This window comes from Carassius auratus, unplaced genomic scaffold (assembly GCF_003368295.1).
Source record: "Carassius auratus strain Wakin unplaced genomic scaffold, ASM336829v1 scaf_tig00217332, whole genome shotgun sequence".
Lineage (NCBI taxonomy): Eukaryota > Metazoa > Chordata > Actinopteri > Cypriniformes > Cyprinidae > Carassius > Carassius auratus.
This window is the reverse complement of record NW_020529010.1, coordinates 107,523-134,404: the sequence shown is the minus strand read 5'-3', so window position 1 is coordinate 134,404 and position 26,882 is coordinate 107,523. Positions and strand designations below refer to the sequence as shown.

The following is a 26,882-nucleotide window of genomic DNA, read 5'->3' as shown; positions in this document are numbered from 1 at the left end:
AATTAGTTAAAGAATGAATTAGAGAATACGGGTGCGTTTACAATTAAGAATTTATAGAACCCAGGTAGAAATGTAATAGCATTTATGTTAAAATATTTTGGAAGTACTGGTTTGCTCAAGTGAATATAAGGTTTTTTTTTTTTTGTCGTTCTTTTGTGACGTGACGTGACAACATTTGCTAGAGTCTTTTGCAACCTTCCTTACAAATGGGTGCATATTATTTGTTATTATTATTTTTTATAATAATTATTGGTTATGCATTAAATGTTGTCCATATGATGGCGAAATCACTTTGATTAAGATATGTTTTTTTTTTTTTCTCAAAATTACCTTGTTGTATGATTTATGTCTTTTGAGTTCACCCTTCAGATTAGACTATAGAACTGTAGTGTTACTTGTTTAGGATTCAAAATAATATTTGCTTTTAATTTATGCCATCATGTCCTTTTTGAGCAATCTTCTTGTACATATATTAGACCAATATGTCAAGTTTGCCTAGGAAAAGCAATTATTATACCAGCAAACTCAAAATTGGATTAAAAATGAACAAATAGGCTATAAGTATTTTGTATTGTAGGCTTGGATTATTATATTATTATATAGCCTATTTACTGATAGACAGTCAAAAAGAAAAAATAATCAATATTTTATTTAGCACAGGGTTTTATTTATTTATAAAATAATAACACCACAGATCCTGAAGAAAGGTAACAAAAACACAGTGACAGAAATGTCAGAAATAGTGTATGGGTCTGTCACTTGATTAAGGAACGACTTGAACCGAAGGTTTGCCAGATAGGAGGTGAGGTGAGCTAATCACAGAATGAAGACCCAGGTGAAAAATGAATTAACCTTTTTTGTATCTTATAGCATTTTAGTTTTGTATTGTTTGTAGTGTGATCAACGTTTGCGCAAGTACTAGATGTGTTGGGGAAGTAAGACGTAACATTTTAATTACATTTTGCTAAAATGAACGAAATGACTCGAAAAAAGATTCATTTTGCTAAACGTGACTCAAAAGTCCGAGTCGGAAAAATGATCCGAACTTCCCATCAGCTGCTCTGCTCGTGCTCATCGTCAGTTCTCTTTTCATAGTAGTTAGTCAATGTACTGTTAGAGTAACGTTAACTGAATAACTCGGGATATGGGTTTAATTCGAGTCTGAGCGAGTGTCAGGCACGTTTATAAACCGACCAATTTAGGTAATTCGTTGAGACACGACCCGTTTCAAACGATTCAGTTCGATTTTGTGAACTGGCTCGACCGGTTCACTAAGAAGATCCGGTTAAATATAACGATTCGTTCGCGAACCGGACATCACTACACGCTTGCCAGTCGCTATTAACATAAAAGAAGTTACCGCCAGAGCCATAACACAGGATCTCTGGATCTTCTGAGGTGAGATAATTTGTTTATTCATATAATTATAAAGATACAGCTTGTTAAAGCAACATTTACATCGTCATTTCTGTATTGTTTTTCATCTGGTACAGCCTTATTTGTGCGTCTTTTCTGGTATCTGCTAACAGACATAAACATTTAGCCTAGCAGCAGGGTTGCAAACCATTCTGAATGACGGAACTGTCCCGTATTTAAACAAAAAAAATTGTCCTGTTAACACAGGCATACGCCGTGTGACCATCCTGACAAAAAGTGAATTGAAAATAATAGATTTTTAGTCATCATTGTTTGCTTTTTGAACGTTTCAGGTATTGTCGCTACCTTTTTCTCAAGTAGCACATGAGCTCCTAAGGTGAAAAAAATTAGGAGCGTATTAAAAATAATAATAAATAAAAATAGGTGCCCAATGCAAATGTATTATTGTTGTTGTGGTTGTTGTGGTGGTTGTTGTTGTTGTTGTTGTTGTTGTTATTATTATTATTATTATTATATGCTTTAGCTTAATAAGGGGATATGGAGACATTTACAAGCACAATTATTTTATTTATCAGAACACAGAAAGTAGCCTACACAAGATTTTAAATAGTTTTGCTTCAGACTCTGTTTAATAGGCTATAATAATTAGCAGGCACGTGCACAGGTAGGGCTCAACCTGTGCAGAGCACATGCCCTTTTTGCCCTTACACTCCGAAGTGCCCTTTTTTTGGTTGTGTTTTTTTTTTATTTTATTTTATTTTTTATCAATGCTATTGGTCACCCTTTACGTCTGTATGTCTGTTTTACAAATATTTAGCAAATTAAAGTTCTTAAAACGAGCTTGTGTAAATCTTATTCGATCCTCAATCTGTCAGTAAGCTGATAACTCCGCCCCCTCTATATTAATTGAATCAACTGAAGTTCCACAGCAGCCGCACAGTAGACAACAGCTGAGCTGAACAAAGTTTTGCGAAGGGTAAATAAAATATCTTGTTGTTTGAATAAGTACTACTAAACACTATGTCTATAAAGGCTCATATTCTATTTATTTGATGTCTGACTGACTCACTGACTCAGATATGTGGGACGTTGCCTGAGAGAGAGGGCTAGCATTTACCATCTAGTCATAGCCAATACATAGCCAACACTTAAATAGCCTGTGCATACAGTAGCATTTCATCTTTTATAAAATGCGATTTTGGCCAAATGCATTTTACCACAGGAAAAACTGAGCGCTCCGTCTATATAGCTGAAAATGTAATGTGATAACAGGTGTCCTGGAAGCGGCAGGCGCCGTCGCCGTTTTAATGACGGACAAAAAAAAATTCACATTTGCACACATTCACTGGTCAAAAACTATATATTGATAAGTAATACAACAACATATAATTAGTTTTTACCATCGGAAAATCAAAACAGGTGCGCCCCCGCGCTGTTTCGTACTGGATCTTACACAAAGCGACGAGTGATCCTCGTCACCTAGACAACATATATTTCTAAGAAATTTCTTCTTTGATTTATGATTGCTGATACACTTCATTTATTAACATTTAGGCTAATCATGTTATGGTATACTCTCCGCTCGTTCTCACATGTATAAAATGCAGTAAAACATGGTTTTACTACAGTAATGTAGTAGTAACTAAAAAAAAAAAAATTACAGAAGATCACTGTGAAATCTTTATATTTTATCATGCAGAATGTAATTCATGATTCATTCCATGGCTTCATTTATTTGATCCAAAATACAGCAAAAACAGTAATATTGTGTAATATTTGTACAATTTTAAATAACTGTTTTCTATTTGAATATATTTTAAAATGTAATTTATTTTTGTGATCAAAGCTGAATTTTCAGCATCATTACATCAGTACTCTTCAGTGTCACGTGATCCTTCAGAAATGCTTTTCACTGCAACTGTACTTTTCACACTATTTTTATTTATTTATTCATTGCTGGCTTATTTTAGGGAAAGTGTAGTGAATAAGAGATCTTCAAGAGACCAACATCCCTGGTCCACCACAGTATCAAATTTTTGCCAGGTAGGCGGATACATGTTGGATATGTTATAGTAACGGTATGGCTATAGTTTCTTATAATCTGGAATTGAGTTGGACATAATTACTTAAATTATATTTCAAAAAGGTTTGTCAAAAATACTTGACTCATTGCTCACCTTCCCCTCTTCTCAATGTAATTCGTAATCATGTTAACCAAATAATACAAATTAGCTTATAAAACCATATATAATTGATATAAAAAAGGGAGGGGGTGCCCTTTTTCAGTTTCAGCACATGCCCCTCAAAAGGTCTGTGCACGGCCCTGATAATTAGATTAGATTCAACATAATTGTCATTGCACATGTGGGTACAAGGCAACGAAATGCAGTACATGGGAAGAATAAATACAACATAACATAAGTGAAGGGAGGAGAAAAAAAGAAGATGCAGAATATGCTCTTTTGGGAGTACAGTTTGAGAACAGGAAAAACACCTGAGCAACAAAAGCACATAATCAAAACACCATAAAAACACGACTTTGCAACAGGGGAGGGGAAAAGGGGGGTGGAGGTAAACCAGCACAGGCAATCAGTCATCCGGTCCATCAGCCCTGCGGTGCTGGTCACAGACCCGCTTGTCAGACTGGTGGTACAAAGCAGCGAGGGCAAGGGCGAGGGGATGGGGAGGTGTGTGTGTGTGTGTGTGTGTGTGTGTGTGTGTATGAGTTTGTGTATTTTTAGGCTGGAGAGCTGGTATTCAAATCTAGTGCCTCAGTCTGCAGATTGTGATAGTGACACAGCAAGTTGCCATGGAGACAGCCTTGATCAGGTCCTAGACCGAGTCAACAATCAGCAGGTGTCTGTGGAAGAGGGGGGAGGAACGCAAGAGCGTCTCACTACAGTGCTCTTCCAGGGTATTTGTTGTTCCAGCAGCTTCTTTTGCAGAGGCCCGTGCTGGTAGAGCCGCCATCTCTCCCACGCGTCCATCGAGTAGCCAGCTGCGAACGTCCCAGCAGGGCAGTCATGTTCCCCCGAACCCAAGCTTCTTAATAGTTGATCTTTTACTAAAGAAAGACTATTTATAAATTACACAAAAATATAAAGTTAACAAGTTTAAGTAAACAATTAAATTAGGAGAAAAAAAAGTAAAGAATAGATTATGTTCAAATAAAGGAAAGAACAGTTGTTACCACTTTAAAATAAGGGCCCATGTGTTAACATTAGTTAAAGCAAGTTAAAATTAAATAACAATGTGTAATCGCTAATTGTTAGGGTAGATAATATTATTTGTTATTGTTGATTTATTAAGAATACAGCTATTTATTGTTAGTTAATGTTAGCAGCAATTAATAATATTAGCAAATACAACTTTTGATTTTATAATGTATTATTAAAAGTAGAGCCCGACCGATATATCGGCCGATATGTGCTAATTGCATTTAAATCGGCATCGGCGTTTATAACGGCCGATGGAACATGAGAAACGGAGTCTCATGCTTCACTCATGTTATGAGTGTTGCATAGTTTGCCCACCAGAGGGCGGTCTGCAACTCCAGAGTTGACAACAGCGCCAGAAATTCACTACAGAAGAAAGCGATCAGCCCACCCAGGTGAGTCTGTCGTTCCTCATGTGAAATGATTGTAGATTTAGTTCATACACTGTATATAAAAACGGTGTGGTAGTTCTAGCTAACGGTCCTATCATTATCACTTCTAAATATTCTGCAACATCACTTACAGCCGCTAATGCATTGCTATATTAGATTAGCCACAAAGCTAATACCATGTCTATCAGTGGAAGAGCGCGAACGTTAATAAGAGGTCCAACTATAACTTTAGCATTTAACTTAGTCTTATTCTATTGCGGTGTGTTCCCACATAATGACCGCGTCATGGTCCTTTCACACAGGACGCGGTATGCACGGCGCTTGGCCGCTGGGTTCAGCGTTGCCCTTCAGATACAACGCGATTTGCAGCGCAGCGCAGCGCTGCACTATGGCGTTGGCGGAGTTTTAAAAACTTTTAGCGGGAGCTCTTTCATAGTCTGTTGTTCCTCCTTTCGGTCAGCAGCAAACATGTATCTGTCCCGTTGTAAGAAGCGAGCGATAGCGCTAGTCCTCCTGATGAAAATTAAGAGAGAAGCAAGGAAGAAGAGGCTAACTTTACGTTCGCCAGCGCATGACGATGTTTTGATTCAGACTGCACAAAGAGAAGAGGAGAATATATACGGGTCCGTTGTGAATGTGTCTGTGAGAGCAAATGTTGTGTAGTTACAGTAACTACAGTAGGTGCGTCAGAAATTATTAATATGTAATTATATGTAATGTATTATTGATATGTAAATAAATGTGAGCTGAACACGCACTTTTTTTTTTTTTTTTTTTTTACATATTGTTTCAAAGCAGCTTTACAGACATAACAGGGAAATGTTGAAATAATATAGTTAAATATAAGTAGGTAATACCTATTGCTTGACAAATAAAAATATATATATATTTTTTTCTCATTTTTGCCTATGTAGGAGATCCCTGTTTATTATTATTATAATTCTAATGATGACATGAGTAATGATACATGGTGATATTATTAATACACATGCTTATTCTTTCTCTGTCTCTCTTTCTGCCTACAGATGGCTGAAAAAGGTGAATGCTGTAGCAGCAAAGTGTGGGACTACTTCTGCAAATACTTTAACTTTAGTATTATTTACAGTACACACACAGACTGTTAAAACCAGCTTCAACTGGAAGAAAGTAAAAGTGTTAAATGTTTAAAACCAGACTGTTTTTTGATCATTAAAAAATATAGACTTTTGATGTGCAATTGTTTAGTCATTGAGACTGTAATCTAAGGCTTTTTTTTTTTACATAAATCCCTTCTGGAAAATGGTTTATACAGCCCACGTACATAGAACAGGCAGATATTTTGCTATTGAATGTTGTGTAAGTGCAGTTTATAGGAAATGGGTCTAATATCCAGTTTATTTTCAAAATCAAAATATCGGCTTATAAATCGGCTCTTTTCGAGTTAATATCGGCATCGCCCCCCAAAAATCCATATCGGTCGGGCTCTAATTAAAAGTTGAAATTAACATGAATTAACATAAGATTAAATAGGGCATGTTTTAGGTTAGAGTAAAAGAAAAAATGTTTTAAAGTGTGAAAATAAATTTGGTGCCATGGGGTGAAGACTAAAGTGAATGTAAATATCTAAATGAACATTTGAAACATTGACGCACCCTGCATCCCAATGTGCATACTATCTACCCTGAATAATATTGGAAAATTATCATATATAATATTTAGGATTTATATTATGCACATTGGGACACAGGCACAGTTCAGAAAGTATTGCTGCTTCTTTGTTTACAGAGTTTAAGTTTATTATAGCACTTTTTATGATACAAATCATCGCAAAGCAAATTTACAGAAAATTAAGTTTCTACAATAAGTGGTGACTGTCAGTGCATATGGCAGAAATGTGCAGAAAAATAAAGACATATGATAAACATTATTAACAGCAATTATTATATGATGCAATCAAACTTATAAAAAATTGGTAGTTCTGTATGTTGTTTCAGGGTTAGCATCATCTGAGGTCCTCTTAGGGGTTGGCATCATCTCTTCTCAGGTGTTCTGGATCCAGACTGGAGCTTCTGTAAATCCTAGTTACAACGGGATGTAAATCCTGTGACAAAACAGAGAAACAAATAATTAGCGTATCTGCTGTTCCAGCCAAGTAAAATTAATTAGTTTAATGCAAGCTAAAGAATAAGAATGTGCATTTGATCAGATATAAGTGCATACCAAAATTATGTTATTCATTATTCGAATGGTTGGCGAAAGAGATGCGTTTTTAATCTAGATTTAAACCGAGAGAGTGTGTCTGAACCCCGAACATTATCAAGAAGGCTATTCCAGAGTTTGGGAGCCAAAGCGAAAAAGCTCTACCTCCTTTAGTGGACTTTGCTATCCTAGGCACTACCAAAAGTCCAGCGTTTTGTGACCTTAGGGTGCGTGATGGGTTGTAGCGTGGGAGAAGGCTAGTTAGGTACGCAGGAGCTAAACCATTTAGGGCCTTATAGGTTCGTAATAATATTAAATTCAATTCAATTTCAAGTTTATTTTTATAGCTATACAAATCATTGCAAAGCAACTTTACAGAAAATTAAGTTTCTACAATATTGAGCAGTAGATTATAAGTGGTGACTGTCAGTTTATGTGCATATGACCGAAATTTTCAGAAAAATGTATACAAGACATAGTCAACAAGACGATGAACATTATTAACAGCAATTATAATGTGATTGCATAGTAAGTAGAAATATTTGTTAGTTCTGTATGTAGTTTCAGGGTTAGCATCATCTGAGGTCCTCTGAGGGTCAGCATCATCTCTTCTCAGGTGTTCTGGATCCAGACTGGAGCTTGTGTATATCCTACAAAATAGAGAAACAAATAGAGACCTAATTAGCATAGCTGCTGTTCCAACAAAGTAAAATTAATTTGTTTAACCCAAGCCAAATGCACATTTGATCAGAAACAACTGCAGTCACAAAATATGAGATGCATTATTTGAATGCTTGGCGAAAGAGATGTGATTTTTAATTTTGATTTAAACAGAGATTTTTTTATATTTAACACAATATTTTGTAACTGATACTGAACTTAATAGGTAGCCAGTGTAGAGACTGTACAATTGGGGTAATATGATCATATTTTCTTCACCTGGTAAGGACTCAAGCCGCTGTATTTTGAATTACCTGTAGCTTGTTTATTGAAGAAGCAGGACAACCACCTAGAAGTGCATTACAATAGTCCAGTCTAGAGGTCATGAATGCATGAACTAGCTTTTCTGCATCAGAAACAGGTAACATGTTTCATAGCTTAGCAATGTTTCCAAGATGGAAGAATGCTTTTTTGTTATATGAGAAATATGGTTTTCAAAAGAAAAGTGGCTGTCTAAAATAAAACCCAGATTTTTGACTGTAGAGGAAGTAACAGTACATCCATCTAGTTGCAGATTTGAATCTACGAGATTCTGTCAGTTTTTCATTAAATGAAGCTTTACTAGACTAAAACTACAGCCCTGTGAAATGTAGCGAGCTAAGCTAATGAGCTAAGCTAACATGACAAAAGTAGCTTACTACATCGAAGCTGTTTTTCAAAAATATTATTTTATGTTCAAAAGATATATTGAACCAACATCATACAAAGTCAACACTCTCCCAGTGATCAATAAAACTGTCAGTCAAGCAGATAGACAGGAATAATAGTTCAGTTTAGTTGTTTATTCAAAACTGTTCCAAATCAAATTTGGCAACAAAATCAGTATAGTGTACAGGGCTGAATTTACCTCATATTGTGACATGGGCAAAATAAATTTTTGCTGTCACCCAGGCATTGTATTTACATTTTCATGAACTTGCAGTTTATAGAGTTTTCTGCCGCTATGTGGGCGCTCAGCTTTTTCTGTTATTTGGCTAAAGTATCATATTATAAAAGATTCAGCACTTCGCACAAGCTATTTGACTGACTTGACAACAAATGTTAAGACATTCTTATCTGCTCCTCAAATACAAAAATAAATATAGTGTTTCTTGAGTAAAGAAAATGCTTTGCTTATTTAATAAAAAGTATGAGTTTATTTACCTTCAGACTGTAAAACAGGCTGAGAAGCTCCAAACTACGTGCTGCTCTTCATTCATGAGAGAGACGAGAGGAACAATGAGGTTTGACTGACAGTTTGAGAAGCCAATGACGATACAAGGTTTAGTGGCGGTGGATCTATTACTGGTCCAGGATCATTGATACTTTGCAGTTATATTTCCGATTTGAGCTTGACATTTACATTTAATCATTTAGCAGATGCTTTTATCCAAAGTGTAGGGGAATTACAATTAAAACCCAAGGACCAGATATGATGAATGAAGACCAGCAGTCAGAGATGAGTTCAATTATTAATAATAATTTTACTGAAGAAAATAGTTTGCAGTTTCATCAGCAGAAGTCCGCTTCAGAACTCTCAATGGAGTTCGTAGGCCGCTCTGCGTACAATTCAAAATCAACAACAATTATACCTTGACAGAGGATACTAATTTGGTTCCAAAACCTAGATGAACTCTCCAAATACGTATATCTTGTTGGTTAACATAAGCAGCTGCATAAGCTTAACATCTCTGGTACTGGTCTGACATTTCTAGTAATAAACACATTATTTTGTACAAAATGATTATCATATACATTCTTACTTCCCATATCCATTCATTACTGAATCCTACCTGAATCCCAGTAAAGATACCCTTTTTTTTATGAAAATCTATAATTTCCTACCAGTGGTGCAATGAGAGGGATTGAAAATCCAATATACTCTTTCACTCCAAACTTAAAAGACCATTTTGGTGTTAAAAACATAATGGTGATCTAACCAAAAATAAACAAACCAAACATAAGACCAATATTGAGCCATCTTTAAAAATAAAAATAATCATAATCATTATTTCCTCGAAAACCTAGAACAGTTCCTAGGTTATTACTTAATACGGCAGCCTTTTTATTACATTTTACTTTCACCATGGATGCATGTATTTTAATATCATGACATTACTGTTAATCATACTCATTGCCTTATTATTGTTATTAATTTTATGCAAATCTTGTCAATTAACAAACCATATTACTGTACTCAAACTAAATTAATGACACATTCAGAAGCAACAGGTGTTCTTAAGCAGCTCCATAGAGCCTATTACAATTTTTTTTGTTTAAACATTCACCCCTTCTTACAGTATTCCAATGGGAATATGGGTTAGCCAGCAGATCCAAATTTTTTGTTCAAATTATCTCTGTTCTACATAACCCAAACTATTGCGTCACTCAGACCTCGAGGACCCACAAAGCCTTACAGCTCCTTTTGCTTTTAACTTATATTACATAAACAGGATTCACTCCTTTGTCTTCACACCAGCCTTTCTTTATGTGAGGGTGATCTCTGGATAATAATTATTTCTATCAGGGCTGAGCATGTTACTTAGCTTGTCAGTCAAATTTCTATCATAAACCAAAAAGAGATTGAGGCGGCGATCTTACCAACAGAACTTGACTTCTGCCTGATGAAACTGTAAAGTATATTCCAGAATTTCCATATACTGGTCCAATCCAATTAGGGCCATGAATCAAAATTTTTCGGGGTTGTTCCTAATGCATCCCAGATCAATCAATCCCTATCTGTATATGCGCATATAGATTATCCCTATCTATTTGTAACTCAAATTTATTTTGGATACTCTGTTCCTTAACCACTGACCTGACCTATTTCCTAAACTCGGGGCACCACGTCTGTGATAGTGGGTGGTCGAGAGTTGGAACAGCGATTTACGACTAGAACCCCCTTCTAGCATCTTACATTCTTCTCGGGATTTCCTATACCCCTACTATGGCTAACCTGGCCGTAAATGCATTTGCTTTGGCAATCTATGCATGACCCAGCACTGCCATTTATGGCTTCGCGTGCTCTTTGGCTCTCTGTGCTTGACCCAGCGCTGCATGTCTCTATCTAAGACCTATAGAGCATCACAGTCCCGCCCACAGCCCGAGAGGGCTCTGGTGCCGGAAGTAAATTTCCCATTCATTTCTCCCATTAACTTTCGGAAAAATCAGAATCTAAAGAGTTTTAGAGCATGTCTGAGGATAACCAGCTACGGCTGAACTCATAAGCATATAACATATCATTTCGAGTGAAAAAATTTAGAGAAAATCCAAAAAAAGTCAAAGGTACAAGACTGTGTACATATTTTAATTTCGAGCGCAGAACTACTCATCCCATAAACCACCGCGCCCCATTGAATTCGACTGGAGCCACAACCGCGAACGAGGCAACGAGCCTTTTGAGCAACTTCCAAATCTGATTACGGCCGCTCGCGCGAACTTTCTCCTCCAGTGAATTTTATTTTGTATAGTGAATAGTGAATTTACAATCGTGTAAATAAATAGTGTTTTATATAGGTATTGATTTTTATATTTATCATTGTGTATTTTATATATTGTGTGCGTGTGTGAAAGTGGTTAACAATAACGTCAGCAACATGGTGCAGTGCTTTGTACCTGACTGCAATCACCGCTCAGTCGTCAACACATGTCGTTGCCATTACACAAATGTTTAGTAAATGCACAAAAAGGTATGCCTAGGCTAAATATTGTTTTGACAGTGGCATTATAAAATGCTTGATATGACTCATACAATATGAAGGCTACAGTAGCCTAGCTAAGTTACCAACCTCCCTGCAAAACTCTCATGGCAGCCAAGGAGATCATGTTTGCACTGATAAGTCTACCGTGCAAAAACGCAACACAGGTTTTTCATTTATTTTATTTTTTTATTAATGATCTTCAGTCTTCACGGACCTTCGCGGGGTTTAACCAGACGTTTACATGAGCTCCACCTACTGTCTATAGCTCTACCAATCAGATGCAACAGTGTGGGATTGTTCAGGATTGTGGGTAATGAAGTACTTAGCCAAGACATCGTGAATAAAAGACATTTATATCAAAACAAGGTTAGTGCCCCATGATCCTTTTACATTTATGTGAGCATATACTATCGCTTAGTACAGCCGTAGCTGGTTTTAAGTCTACCATGTATGGTTACGTTTTTATGGCTTATACCCCAAATGTCAATGCAGAAATTGCATTGAATTTTTACTTCAGGCACCAGCTGTGGGCGGGACTGTGATGCTCTATAGGTCTGCACTGGTACTCCCTATAACTGTACACATCTCTAAATATATCTTATCTTAAGACATACCGATGTGCACTTGTACCCCTTTTACTCACAAGGTTATTTCAATTACAGGTGTGCCAAGACAACAATTTACCTACTCCACCCCGGAGCTGGTGTCTACCCTCTCACGTCTGAGTGAGTCTATCGTTCCTCCTTCTCTCAGCCCTCCCTCCACTTACAGACAGTCCCTAACCAACAATATTAAATATAAAATCTTTCTTACCTTGATTTAATGATTGATCAGGGATGTCAACATAGAACGATTGCCAGCGCATTCTCCACCATTTAACTGTAGGGGAATTACAGTTAAAACCCAAGGACCAGATATGATTAATGAAGACCAGAAGTCAGAGATGCATTTAATTAAAGAAAAATTTACTGAGGAACATGGTTTGCATTTTATCAGCAGAAGTCAGCTTCAGAACTCTCAATGGAGTTCGTAGGCCGCTCTGCGTACAATTCAAAATCAACAACAATTATACCCTGACAGAGGATACTAATTTGCATCAATGCATAAGTCAACAAAGTTCTGATTGGTTTCAAAACCTAGATAAAAGAAATACAAAACCTTTCTCTCCAAAGAAATGCAAGATATGTAATAATATAATTAATATCAATATGATGGATATAGCAACTCGACATCCACACCTTCAAAAGCGACTTACAAATTAGAACAATAGAAGCAATCAGACCAACAAGAGAACAATAACAATATACAAGTGCCATGACAAGTCTAAGTTAGTCTAGTACAGAACACATATCCCGTTTTTTTTTTTTTTTTTTTAAGATCATGATAGACAAATAAAGGTAAATACTAGAATTAGTTGGTTAAGTGCTGGTGAAAAAGATGAGTCATTTAGATGTTTTTTGAAAATGAGTTGTTCAAATTGAGTTTGGGAGGTCATTCTACCACGGTCCAGGAAAAGGTCAGTGAGAGGAATTTTGAACCTCTTTGGGATGGCACCACAAGGCGTCGTTCACTTGCAGAGTGCAAACTTCTGGAGGGTAAATAAGATTGAGCTAGTGAGCTTAGATATGTTGTTGCCGTGCCAGTGGTCATCTTGTAGGCAAGCATCAGTCTCTTGAATATGATGCGCCCGGCTACTGGTAGCCATTGTAACCTGATGAGGAGAGAAGTAACGTGAGCTGTTTTTTGTTTATTGAAGACAACCCTTGCTGCTGCATTCTGGATCAGTTGAGTCTTTTTCACACTGCCATTCCGGCAAATACACGGGTAAAGTGTTCCGGCCATTGTTCCCGGGTCGCTAGATTTTGCACTTTCACACTGCCAGTGATGACCCGGGATATGTGCGTGCTTTCACACATAACCCGTGAAGATCCCGTAACGACACATGACATCAGGGCATGACGTGTAATGTACGAGTCCAAAACATTAGGCACGTTATCCTTTCACTGAAGCAAGCAGACGATCTCTGCGTCAGCACGGAAAGTAAGGAACAAACTGATCTCTGCTTCATTACAGTTTGCACATATTTTTTCGTCGCGAATGTTGATCTTCCTTCAAAACAGTCGGTAAAAGAGTCGCGTGTCATCACTTCGACACCGCATTATATCTGGCTTTTGTTCACACAGCGCTCGTCCTGGGTTGAACCCAGCAATGTTACTAGGTCCCCTACCCGGGTTCAATGTGGGAATCAATCCCGGGACGTGGTTGCTTTCACACAGAAGGCGACCCAGCAATGTTCCGGCAATATTCCGGGTCCGATGTGCAGTGTGAAAGGGGCTTTGCAGAGCCTTGATAGTACATGCAGGAAGTCCCGGCAGTAGAGCATTACAATAGTCCAGTCTGGCGAGAACAAGAGGTTGGACAAGAGGTTGGGTGGCCTGCTCTGACAGGAAGGTCTAATCTTCCTAATGTTGTATAAGTCAATTCTGCAGGGCCGAGGAGTTGATATTGTGAGTAAGTGAAGGTATGACTAAAGAAGAAAATGTTTGGAGGTGAGTGGGGATCGGATCAAGTGGACAAGTAGTAGGATGACTGGACAGGATAAGTTTGGAAACGTCCGTCTCTGAGATTAGAGAGAAGGAGAAGAGAGAGTGTGCATTAGTGGTCTGTGTTGTGGAGAATTGAGCCGCGTTTCCATCGCAGGAAATTTACCCAGGAACTAGGTACTTTGGGCTGGTACTTTGGTGTGTTTCCACCGCAGGAACCAGGAACTAAATAAAGTTCTGGGTAAAAAAATGCCCCTCAAAGTCCCTGCTGGCGAGGTAGTACCTTTTCAGGGTTTCCAGAAATTTTGGGGCAGGACTTAAATTAAAACGAAAGGAGGCAGTGGTATTTGATATTCTGGAGGCGAATTGAGAAGAGAAACTTTTGAAGTGTCCGAACGTCACAACAGATGTTAATTTTGTTGTGGTAGTATGATTTTTTAGTAGTGAAGAAATTTGCAGAGAAGGAATAGAGGAGACTGATACACACTTAGGTCGGTAGAGTTTCTTGATTTTATGCCATTTCCTCTCTGCAGCCCCTGACTTTAATGCGATGTTCACAGAGAATTCTCAGTGAACAGTTGAAAGAATCAGTCTCTCTAAACCCCTTTGTTCCTTGAGCCCTCACTGCTGTGATTGGTCAGATTGTGCAGTCCTTTGTGATTGGTCCAGATCCGTAGAGACATCACTCTGCCTAATCAAACAAATGTTCTCTCACAGCGTAGGAAACCGCGTCATCTTGAAATGATATTAACCACATAGAAACTTAACTGTGTTTGTGGGCAGGCAAGTTGGTGACCTAAAATGTTGGTGGACATTATGAAAATGTTACTTCATGACATAGAGCATCACAATGTAGAGCGTGCATTGTCGGCGTCACAACTTTGTAGATGTTTATGATCACATACAGCTACATGACACACTGCATGAAAGGTAATCGTCTAAAAGGCATAATATGGGCACTTTAAGTAAAAGTTGAATTAACCGTTTAGAATATTACTTAAAGGGTTAGTTCACCCAGATAGTAAAATTATGTAATTAATAACTTGCCCTCATGTTGTTTCAAACCCGTAAAACCTCCATTAATCTTTGGAACACAGTTTAAGATATTTTAGATTTAGTCCGAGAGCTCTCAGTCCCTCCATTGAAGCTGTGTGTACGGTATACTGTCCATGTCCAGAAAGGTAAGAAAAACATCATCAAAGTAGTCCATGTGACATCAGAGGGTCGGTTAGAATATTTTGAAGCATCGAAGATACATTTTGGTCCAAAAATAGCAAAAACAACGACTTTATTCAGCAATGTCTTCTCTTCTGTGTCTGTTGTGAGAGAGCGTTCAAAACAAAGCAGTCTGGATATCCGGTTCACGAACGAATCATTCAGTTCACCAAATCGAACTGAATCATTTTAAACGGTTCGCATCTCTAATAAGCATTAATCCACAAATGACTTAAGCTGTTAACTTTTTTAATGTGGCTGACACTCCCTCCGAGTTCGTCCAATATCCCGGAGTAATGCATGCATGCACTCAAACAGTACACTTACTGAACTGCTGTGAAGAGAGAACTGAAGATGAACACCGAGCCGAGCCAGATAACGAACAATAGACTGACTCGTTCATCTGTGTCTTTCATTCCAACATAACTAAACAATTCTGGAATCCGCATCCGCAAAAAGCATTTAGGTGTATTTACAGTTTATGTCAGGGCTCTAGAGTGCAACCTAATTTCTCAGTGGTGCGACCAAAAAATAATAAAAAATCATAGGTCTCACTGGTGCAATCAGCCATTCGAGAAAAGAAAAAAAAGTATCCTCGACTCTGAATGTCTCCCTGTGGTTCAACAACAGACACTAAGGCCCTAGGCCTCCTGCTTATTTTAGACTTCTCCTTATTTGTATATTTTAGACATCCATCAATTAGTGATGAAAAAAAATTGCCTTGTATATTGCAAATTGTATATTGACCTAGGACAGATCCTTGTGGCATTCCAAATTTTACTGTAGATAAATAAGATTACTCCCCATTAAATAAACATGGTGGTAGTGATCAGACAGGTTGGATCTAAACCATCTTACAGCCTGCTCTTGAATACCTGTATAGTTTTGTAACCGATCTATGAGTACGTCATGATCTATGGTGTCGAATGCAGCACTAAGATAAAGTAGAACTAGAAATAGATGCAGCCTTGATCTGACGCAAGAAGCAAGTGCAGTTTCTATGCTGTGCTGAGGCCTGAAACCTGACTGAAATTCTTCATACAGATCCTGCAAAAAAAAAAAGGAGCATATTTGAGCAGCAACTTTAAAAAAAGAAAATGGACATAAATGGAATATTTGAAATGGGTCTTTAATTTACCAGTTCACTAGGATCTTGTTGTGGTTTCTTAATAAGAGGCTTAATAACCGCCAGCTTGAATGGTTGGGACATGACCTAAAGATAGATGAGTTAATAATATTGAGAAGCGTTTCGTCTGCTACAGGTAACAACTCTTTCAGTAATTTAGTGGGTACCGGATGTAATAAACATGTTGGTTTAGATGCATTGATAAATTTATTTAGCTCTTCCAGTCCTATAGAAGTTGTAAAGCACTGCAGTTTATCTTGCGATGGATGAAACTGAAGTATTAGATGCTGTAGAATATACATTTGTTATTGTATCCTGTTTTCTGAGTATGATGGGGCTCATGCTTATAACAGTAGATTGGTGGAGTAGACTCATTTAGACCAATATAATAATTTGGTTTTAGCCAGGGAAGTCAAGCAGAGTACATCAAAACTATTATCTGTGATCATTTAATTTAGAATAACTGTTTTGGGTGTGAGTGATGTAATGTTAATGCCCAAACTTTAAAAATTGTTTTTGTTCATTTATTTTATATTTTCTGTTTTAATCATGATCAGATTTTTCTAGATCCTACATTAAATTTATATTTTGACCTTACTATTCAGGGAACAGACACAGTCTTAATAGACTGGACAGCACAAGTACTTCTATCATTTAAGCTGGTCAGCAATCAGCTGTACAACAAAACCCATCAGCAAGTTATTTGAGAATTGGCTTCCTAGTCATATGGATCATAGTCTCCTGTTGATGTCCTTAGACGGGAGTTCTGCTATGTCTCTGGAGCTGGGGTGCAGGCCATCAGTGCGAAAAAGCCTAGGATGCGCCCAGAAAAGATTCCAGTTAATAACAAAGAGCAGTTTCTGTTCTTTACACAATGACAATAACCATTAATTTAAAGGAAAATGTCTACTAAATCTTTGGTGTCCTCGTCGATATGTGTGAAGTGGTCCTGGCGTGATGATTGTCGTTGTGAGGGTTGTGCTGCTCAAAGTCTCGATCAGGCTGCTGAAGTCCCTCTTCAGTGTCTCTGTCTGCTGCAGCATGGTGTCGTTAACCTTGGAGTGTAGCACGACTGCTCCGGGTTCCTCGTTGGCCTCAGGATCGTGGGTATCTGCACAGAAACATCAAGAACACGAGCACCAGGGAAGCAGTGAGTGTGCCCTTTATGTTCGCCTAACGTAGCACGGACGTGTTGGACGATGGAGTCTCTGACAATCAAAGTTGCACGTTCCATCTTGAGGAGGGGAGCAAAGTAGTTCCAGGTGGAGACAGGAGGTGGCAGAGGGGGAGAGGTCGTCGCTTGAGGCCTGGCTCGTGTCCTCTGCTGCAGGTGTACCCAGGATCAGAGGTGTCCCAGCGTCGGAGTGAAGCACATCTGGGAAGACCGTGTCTTGGGTCCACCGGCCCTGTGCAGAGAAACACATGGAGTAGAGGTAGTGGGACTGTTAGCAGTGCGCTGTATGCTTACCCAGGACTTGTGAGCATCAGCCCAGGAGGTTTCCAGCATCGCTTTCCACTCTCTCAGCTGGGCCTGCTTCTGCACCAGGTCACGAATCTGCTTCTCCACAGCCTCCAGCTTGTAGTTGTCTATATTTAGTAGATTGTGTTTAACACAAAAAAGAGTGACAATCAGGTCAACACAGAGAAGTATATAAATTCTTCTTTGAAAAAACTGTGCTGGTATCGGATTGTATCATATCGGCAGATATTCCAATTTTTCGAGATAGGATTGGATTGGTTCTGAAGAAAAGGTATCATTGTGTCCCAACATTTTAAGCCTGTGTTGCGGCGACTCACTCAATGTTGTTGTTTATAATGGCCGTGCCGCTACTCTTATGTCGGTCACATCACATCCCGCAGTGTGACGAAATATTATAGAATTCAAAAAAATAAAAACATTATTAATTATTTTATTCATTTTAGATGTTTATATTTGGAAAAACTGTACTTCCTGCATAAACTTGCCAATGTTGGTTAAAGCAGAAGCTTGTTTGCCATACACATTTACCTTGTTTAATTTCTTAATTAAGGTTACATATATTTCTTTCTATTTGTGTTCACTTATTTATAATAATTGAAGTTTACTGTTAAGTGCACTTATGTCAGACTCAAGTTTATTGTTAAATTGTTAAATACCCGGCCTCCACAGCCCTGTGAGGGCTGAAAGACACTCTATGTTGAAATAGACCTAGAATACTTTAAGCTTTTGTATATTTTAAGTTAAGCAATATTGCATGATGTGTGTGAATTAATATAAGCATCAATTTGATAACGGATGTATTTTTTGAATTTGGCAGATCTGCTCCTCCAACTACACAGGAATTTACCAACAGTTTAACTCCTCCCGCAACAATTAGTGAAAGGTTTTATGAAAGAAAGCTGAAAACATGACTGATGCAGAACCCTGCGAAATAAAATTGGAAGATACTGAAGAACAAATAGGTTTGTGTATATTCTTCATTATTCATTCTTCTATAAGTTTTATAATAGTTCATGCATTATTTGGACTACTAGTTTAAGGCATTAACAGTACATAAGTCACTAATGCTTTTAAAAAATGGCATCTTCAAAAAGAAAAGACATACTGTAAAAAATTTAAAGAATAATATGAGCCAACAACTGTTTTGAATATTTTTTTTTTTTAATTTAGGAATTACAACTTCAGTCAGAGGGTACAAAAAGTAAAGCAAATACGCATTTTGTAGCTTTCATATTTTTTAGCCCCAATATTGTTTTTTACGTATTACAAAATTTCTGATTTTTAAAAAAAATAAATAACATCAAAAAGTAACATGACCGCCCCTTGTGCTTTACCGCTATCTTTCTCTCCTAGTAGCCTAAACTATCCAATTTTTTTTTTTTTTTTTTTTGGGCTTAAAGGGTTAGTTCATCCAAAAATTACCAAAGAAATTACTCGCCCTCAATTCATCCTAGGTACATATGGTTTTTCCTTTCACATTTTTTTTTTTTTTTTGATTTTCTGAAAACCTTTTCTTTTAATAAACATTTTTACTTTAATTTTAGACTTGATAGAAGAGAGCAAAGAGATTGAAGAACTGATTAAAGAGGGGGAGAACCATCATGTCAAAACTGAAGAAGCATCCTGGAGATCCTCCTTGACAATAAGAGACAAAACATGGCCTGAGTGTGAAACAAAAGCAGTTAAAAGCAGCAAAACATTTTTTAGACCACATTTCCTGAAGAACCACCTCAAAGTCCATACAAAGGACAAGACTTACATATGTTATTTATGTGGAAAGAGTTTTAGTCACATGGCTGCTTTAAAGATACATCAGAAAAGACACAGCGGTGTGAAGGATCATGCTTGCTCTGAATGTGGGAAGACTTTTTTTACATATGCTGCTATGAAAGTGCACCAGACAGTTCACACTACAGAAAAACCTTACAAGTGTTCACAATGTGACAAGAGATTCAAACGGTCAGAATATCTGAGAATACATAAGAGGATCCACACTGGAGAGAAGCCGTATGCATGTGAACAATGTGGGAAGAGCTTCAGACTAAAAGAAATGCTTAATCGACACATAGATATTCACAATGGAGAGAAGCCGCACACTTGTGAACAATGTGGAAAGAATTTCACACAAAAAAGTAACCTTATCAAACACATGAAAAGACACAGTGGAGAGAAGCAACACCCATGTGATCACTGTGGGAAAACTTTTGTACGTAAAGGAACCCTTAAGGACCACATGAGAATCCACACTGGAGAGAATCTTCACACATGTGATCAGTGTGGGAAAACATTTGTTTTTAAAGGAAACCTTAAAGACCACATGAATATCCACACAGGAGAGAGGCCATACAGGTGTGATCAGTGTGAGAAGAGTTTCAAACAAAAAGGTGCCCTTAATGTACACATGAGGATCCACACAGGAGAGAAGCCACACACATGTGATCAGTGTGGGAAGAGTTTCAGACTTAAGAAAACTCTTAACGAACACATGATGATCCACACGGGAGAGAAGCCATATGCATGTGATCAGTGTGGGAAGAGTTTCAGACTAAAGAAAGCTCTAAGTGAACATGTCATGATCCACACCGGAGTGAAGCCGTATGCATGTGATCAGTGTGGAAAGAGTTTCAGACTTAAGCAAACTCTTAACGAACATATGATGATCCACACTGGAGAGAAGCCATTCACATGTGATCGGTGTGGGAAGAGTTTCACACAAAAACAAGCCCTTGATGTACACATGAGGATCCACACTGGAGAGAAGCCATACACATGTGATCAGTGTGGAAAAAGTTTCTCACAAAAAGGAGCACTTGATTTACACACGAGGATCCACACTGGAGAGAAGCCGTACACATGTAATCAGTGTGGAAAGAGTTTCAGACTTAAGCAAACCCATAATGAACACATGAGGATTCACACTGGAGAGAAGCCGTACACATGTGATCAGTGTGGAAAGAGTTTCAGAAAATGTGATGTTTTTAAAAAACATCTGCTTACTCATTCTAGAGAGAGACTAGAAAACTGTGACCAAAGCAGAAGAACATTTCTAAAGGACCGCTTGAAAGCTCATACAAAGGAGAAGCCTTACATATGTTATTTATGTGGAAAGAGTTTTAGTCAGATGATTGCATTAAAGATACATCAGAAAAGACACATTGGTGTGAAGGATCATGTTTGCTCTAAGTGTGGGAAGACATTTTTTACATATGGTGCAATGAAAGTGCACCAGACAGTTCACACTACAGAAACACCTTACAAGTGTTCACACTGTGACAAGAGATTCAAACGGCCAGATTATCAGAGAATACATGAGAGGATCCACACTGGAGAGAAACCATACACATGTGAACAATGTGGGAAGAGCTTCAGACTAAAAGAAATGCTTAATCGACACATTGATATTCACAATGGAGAGAAGCCACACACATGTGAACAATGTGGAAAGAATTTCACACAAAAAAGTAACCTTATCAAACACATGAAAAGACACAGTGGAGAGAAGCAACACACATGTGATCAGTGTGGGAAGGGTTTCTTAGACAAAGGAAACCTTAAATACCACATGAATATCCACACTGGAGAGAAGCCACACACATGTGATCAGTGTGGCAAAAGTTTTGCACATAAAGGAAACCTTTTCAAACACATGAAAAGACACAGTGGAGAGAAGCCACACACATGTGATCAATGTGGGAAGAGTTTCGCAGAAAAGGGAACCCTCAATGAACACATGAGGATCCACACTGGAGAGAAGCCGTACACATGTGATCAGTGTGGGAGGAGTTTCACACAAAGAGGAACCCTTATTGCACACAAGAAAACCCACAGTGGAGAGAAGTCATTTACATGTGATCAGTGTGGGAAAAGTTTCACACAAAGAGGAACCCTTATTGCACACAAGAAAACCCACAGTGGTGAGAAGTCATATACCTGTGATCAGTGTGGGAGGAGTTTTATACAAAGAGGAACCCTTATTGCACACAAGAAAACCCACAGTGGAGAGAAGTCATATACCTGTGTTCAGTGTGGGTTGAGTTTCAAACGAAAAGATAGGCTTCATGATCACATTAAAATCCACACTGGAGAGAAGCCATACACATGTGATCAGTGTGGGAAGAATTTCAAACGAAAAGATAGGCTTCATGATCACATGAGGATCCACACTGGAGAGAAGCCATACACATGTGATCAGTGTGGAAGGAGTTTCACACAAAGAGGAACACTTGATGCACACAAGAAAACCCACACGGGAGAGAAGTCCTACACATGTGATCAGTGTGGAAAGAGTTTCACACAAAGAGGAAACCTTAATGCACACAAGAAAACCCACAGTGAAGAGAAGCCATACACATGTGATCAGTGTGGGAAGAAATTCAAACGAAAAGAAAGTCTTCATGATCACATGAAAATCCACACTGGAGAGAAGCCGTACACATGTGATCAATGTGGAAGGAGTTTCATACGAAGAGTAACCCTTTACAAACACAAGAAAACCCACAGTGGGGAAAAGCCGTTCATGTGTGATCAGTGTGGGAGGAGTTTCACACAAAGAGCAAACCTTATTGCACACGAAAAAACCCACAATGGAGAGAAGTCACATACATGTGCTCAGTGTGGGAAGAATTTCAAACAAAAAGAAAGCCTTCATGATCACATGAGGACCCACACTGGAGAGAAGCCGTACACATGTGATCAGTGTGGGAAGAGTTTCATACGAAGAGTAACCCTTTACAAACACAAGAAAACCCACAGTGGAGAGAGGCCGTACACGTGTGATCAGTGTGAGAAGAGTTTCACCCTCAGAGAAAACCTTATTGCGCACAAGAAAACCCACAGTAGAGAGAAGTCTTATACATGTGATCAGTGTGGGAAGAATTTCAAACTAAAAGAAAGCCTTCATGAGCACATGAGGATCCACACTGGAGAGAAGCCATACACATGTGATCATTGTGGGAGGAGTTTCATGCGAAGAGCAACCCTTCACAAACACAAGAAAACCCACAGTGGGGAGAAGCCGTACACATGTGATCAGTGTGGGAAGAGTTTCACACAAAGAGGAAATCTTATTTCACACAAGGAAACCCACAGTGGAGAAAAGCCGTACACATGTGATCAATGTGGGAAGAGTTTCACACAAAGAAAAAACCTTATTGCACACAAGAAAACCCACAGTGGAGAGAAGTCATATACATGTGATCAGTGTGGGAAGAATTTCAAACAAAAAGAAAGCCTTCATGTTCACTTGAGGATCCATTCTGGAGAGAAGCCGTACACATGTGATCGGTGTGGGAGGAGTTTCATGCGAAGAGTAACTCTTTACAAACACAAAAAAACCCACACTGGACTGAAACAGCACCAGACAGTTCACACTACAGAAACACCTTACAAGTGTTCACACTGTGACAAGAGATTCAAACGATCATCACAACTTCAAATACATGAGAAGATCCACACTGGAGAAAAGCCTCATCACTGCCATTCATGTGGAGAGAGATTCACTCAATTATCTTCTTTAATCTGTCATAAATTACATGTGTGCATGTCTGAAATTACAGTAATTGGATGAGGTTCTGATCCTGTACAGGTGCTAGGTAAGGCTTCATTAAGTAATTATTTTGTTCAGAAATTATTCAAATGATTAATCTTTTTGTTGATTATTTCACAGATTAATCAGTATCTTGAAGGATTATTCGGGTTGTTTGTTAAATTGTTAAGTTACACCCATTCTAAGAAATAAAACAAGGAAATCACTTCAGTTTTTGAAAATGTTTTCTTAATACACCTAGAGTAAACCGAATTATCTTTCTTCAGGTTTTCAGTCCTTCTCAGAAGTCATCAATACACAAACTTGCTCAGTACTGAAACACAAAAATAAATGGGAATTTCAACAACATATAGGAGGCTAAAATATTAATCTACAAACTATTGTTAGTGGCAATTTTGAGAACACTGAGGTTTGCAAGCTTGTCGGAGTTCATTATAAAGTTTAAGACAAATATTTTCAGAGATGAAGGCATACAGTATGTGTTATTTTGTGTGTGTGTGTATAAATTAATCTCTTAACGCTAAATGCTAATAATGTGGCCACTGGGAGACCACAGACAATTGTGATTCATTACAATTAGTGCTGGAGGATTAATTGTATTGCAATTGCAATCGTTATGTCAGCCTGTGCGATTATATGATGCCAAAATGTTGCAATTATATTAAATAAGGGTGGACTTGAGAACACTTGTGTGTTCAGTGAGGAGACCAGAACGAATATGGATGCAGAGAAGATCGACACTGATCTGATTTCTAATCTCTCTCCAGCAAAAGTCTTGATGCCCATACACACCGTTAGTAAAGTGGGATTTCAGAAAATGATCCGCACAGTGGGCAAGAGGTACCAGCTGCACTCTTGAAACTGTTTCAATCAAGTTGCTATCCGAAAACTTTATAACTTGCACCAAGATGAATTTCAAAAGGAAATGCCTACTGTGAAGTTTTTTTCAACAGCTACGGACCTGTGGTAAAGCAGGACAAGTGAACCATTTATTAGATTGTGCACTTTGTCGCCGAGGAGTTTGAATTGAAAAGTCACTGCCTGCAAACATTGTATTTCCCCGACGACCACATCGGAGAGAACATAGCCTTGTGCTTGAGTGAGGCACTGGCTTCGTGGGACCTCTGTGTGGAGCGTCAGGTCGCCATCACAACAGACAATGGCACCAACATTATCAAAGCAGTAGAGCTTTATCAGTGGACTAGAATCCAGTGCTTTGGGCATAGACTTCATTTGGCCATTGGTAAGTTAAATTGATTACATATTTAGTTTTTACACTGCATCACATATTTTTAACTGCTTTACTTTTATTGAAAGTGTAGTGAAGAGACACAGCAGTGAACACTCACCCAGAGCAGTAGGCAGCCATTTATGCTGCAGCAGACAGGGAGCAGTTGGTTGTACTGTGCCTCTCTAAAGGGCACCTCAGTCGTGGTATTGATGTTGGGAGAGATCACTGTACATTCACTTTCCCCGCCTACAATCCCTGCCGGTACGAGACTCAAACTCGCTACCTTAGGGTTACAAGTCCGACTCTAACGATTAGGTCACGACTTCCCCCTAAACCCATAGTTAATTTTAAGAGCAATTAATTATGGGGATAGGGACAATTTTATCCTCAATTTATTAATTAAATAATTTTAAATACAATGTAGCATTCTGTGTGCCACAAAACATACTAGAAATGGTTGATTTAATTTAGGGCTAATAATTAGCATTAAATATAATTTTGTAACAGATGGATGAGTGTAAAAAAACAAATCTGCCATATCTATTTGCCTACTACTCCAATATCATTCATTAGGCCTAGAGTAGGGACATGATTTACATTACATTTAGCAGACACTTTTATCCAAAGCGACTTACAAATGAGGACAATGGAAGCAATAAAAACAACAAAAGAGCAATGATATATAAGTGTTATAACTAGTCTCAGTTTAAACACAGTACACTTAGCAAGGGCTTTTAAATAATATAATAAAAATAAAACTGAATAGAAAAAAGAATAGAGCAAGCTAGTGTTAGAGGTCTTTTTATATATAATTGAATAATAAATAAAAGAATATATATATAATTCAAAAAGATTAGAAAGGTACTTAATTTTTTAAAGAATATAATCCGACATGGCCTGCGGATCCACCAGTCCAAGAAGTGTATACAGAAGGAGGTAGAGTCACAGCGCACAGGAACTACGCCTGGTGAGACGCAGGAGGAGCCAGGCCCGGAGACACCCCACAGTGCCCGGAGCCTCCAGCTGATGCAACCACCTGATCCACACAGGACATCAGAACATCGTCGGGTGAAGTGGCCCCAAGCTAGCAAGGAGAAGGAGTGGCGTCAGTTTGACGAAGACGCAGATACCATCTTGGAGGCAACTGCCAAAGGGGGAGAGCTGATCGATGCCTCAAAACGATGACTACAATCATCATCAGCCTAGCTGCAGAGAGGTTTGGACTTGAGGAGAAGCGAGCAGCGAAGCCTCCCTATACCATGAACAACAGAGCAAGTAAAATCCATCAGCTCAGGCAGGAGCTGAAGACCTTGAGGCAGCAGTTCAAGGTTGCAAGCGAAGAGGAGAGGGGACCGTTTGCAGAGCTATGCAGCATAATCCGCAAAAAGCTGATGACTTTGCGGAGAGCGGAGGGGCATAGGAGGAGGAGGAAGGAGAGGTCCAGGAGGAGAGCTGCCTTTCTAGCGAACCCATTTGGATTTACGAAACAGCTGCTAGGACAGAAGCGCAGTGGCCAACTCACCTGCTCCAAAGCTGAGGTTGACCACCACCTCAAGCAATCCTACAATGATGAGTACAGAGAGCAAGACCTAGGGCCCTGCAGGTTCTTGATCAATCCACCTGCACCAACACTGGACTTTGACGGGAAAGAGCCCGGTTGGAAGGAGATCCAGGAGGTGGTTAGAAGGGCAAGGGCAAACTCCACTCCAGGGCCCAGTGGAGTACCTTTACAAGGTTTATAGGAACTGTCCAATACTACTCCACAGACTCTGGAAGATCCTGAAGGTGATTTGGAGGAGGGGAAGGGTAGCAGACCAGTGGAGACAGGCAGGGTGTTTGTATCCCGAAGGAGGAGAAGTCTCAGAAAATCAATCAGTTCCGGACAATCTTACTGCTGAGTGTTGAAGGAAAGATCTTCTTCAGCCTCAATTCCAGGCGACTGACAGATTACCTCCTGAAGAATTCCTATGTCGATACATCAGTCCAAAAGGGAGGAGCCCCAGGGGTACCTGGATGTCTGGAGCATACAGGCGTGGTCACTCAGCTTATCAGGAAAGCAAGAGAGAACAAGGGGGACCTGGCTGTGCTGTGTCTGGACCTCGCAAATGGCTATGGATCCATACCCCATAAACTGGTCGAAGAGGCACTGAACCGGCATCACACACCGAAGAAGTTCAGAG

General features: G+C 38.7%; 1 protein-coding gene across 4 annotated transcripts in view; it reads left to right on the top strand.

Moving 5' to 3' along the window:
• The window catches only part of LOC113100676 (zinc finger protein 721-like), a 56,016-nt gene that overhangs the window by 24,764 nt on the left and 4,370 nt on the right, over window positions 1-26,882 (top strand). The window contains exons 2-4 of one of the 4 annotated variants that reach the window (XM_026265303.1): window positions 18,744-18,888; window positions 19,471-23,517; window positions 24,239-24,284. In XM_026265303.1, the coding sequence (XP_026121088.1) occupies window positions 18,834-18,888; window positions 19,471-23,492 (4,077 nt within the window). In that variant the 5' untranslated portion in view covers window positions 18,744-18,833 and the 3' untranslated portion in view covers window positions 23,493-23,517; window positions 24,239-24,284. Of the gene's footprint in view, window positions 1-1,310; window positions 1,399-18,743; window positions 18,889-19,470; window positions 23,682-24,238; window positions 24,285-24,625; window positions 24,715-26,882 lie in introns of those variants that run through there. The other 3 variants (XR_003289761.1, XM_026265301.1, XR_003289763.1) reach the window with 3 other exon arrangements.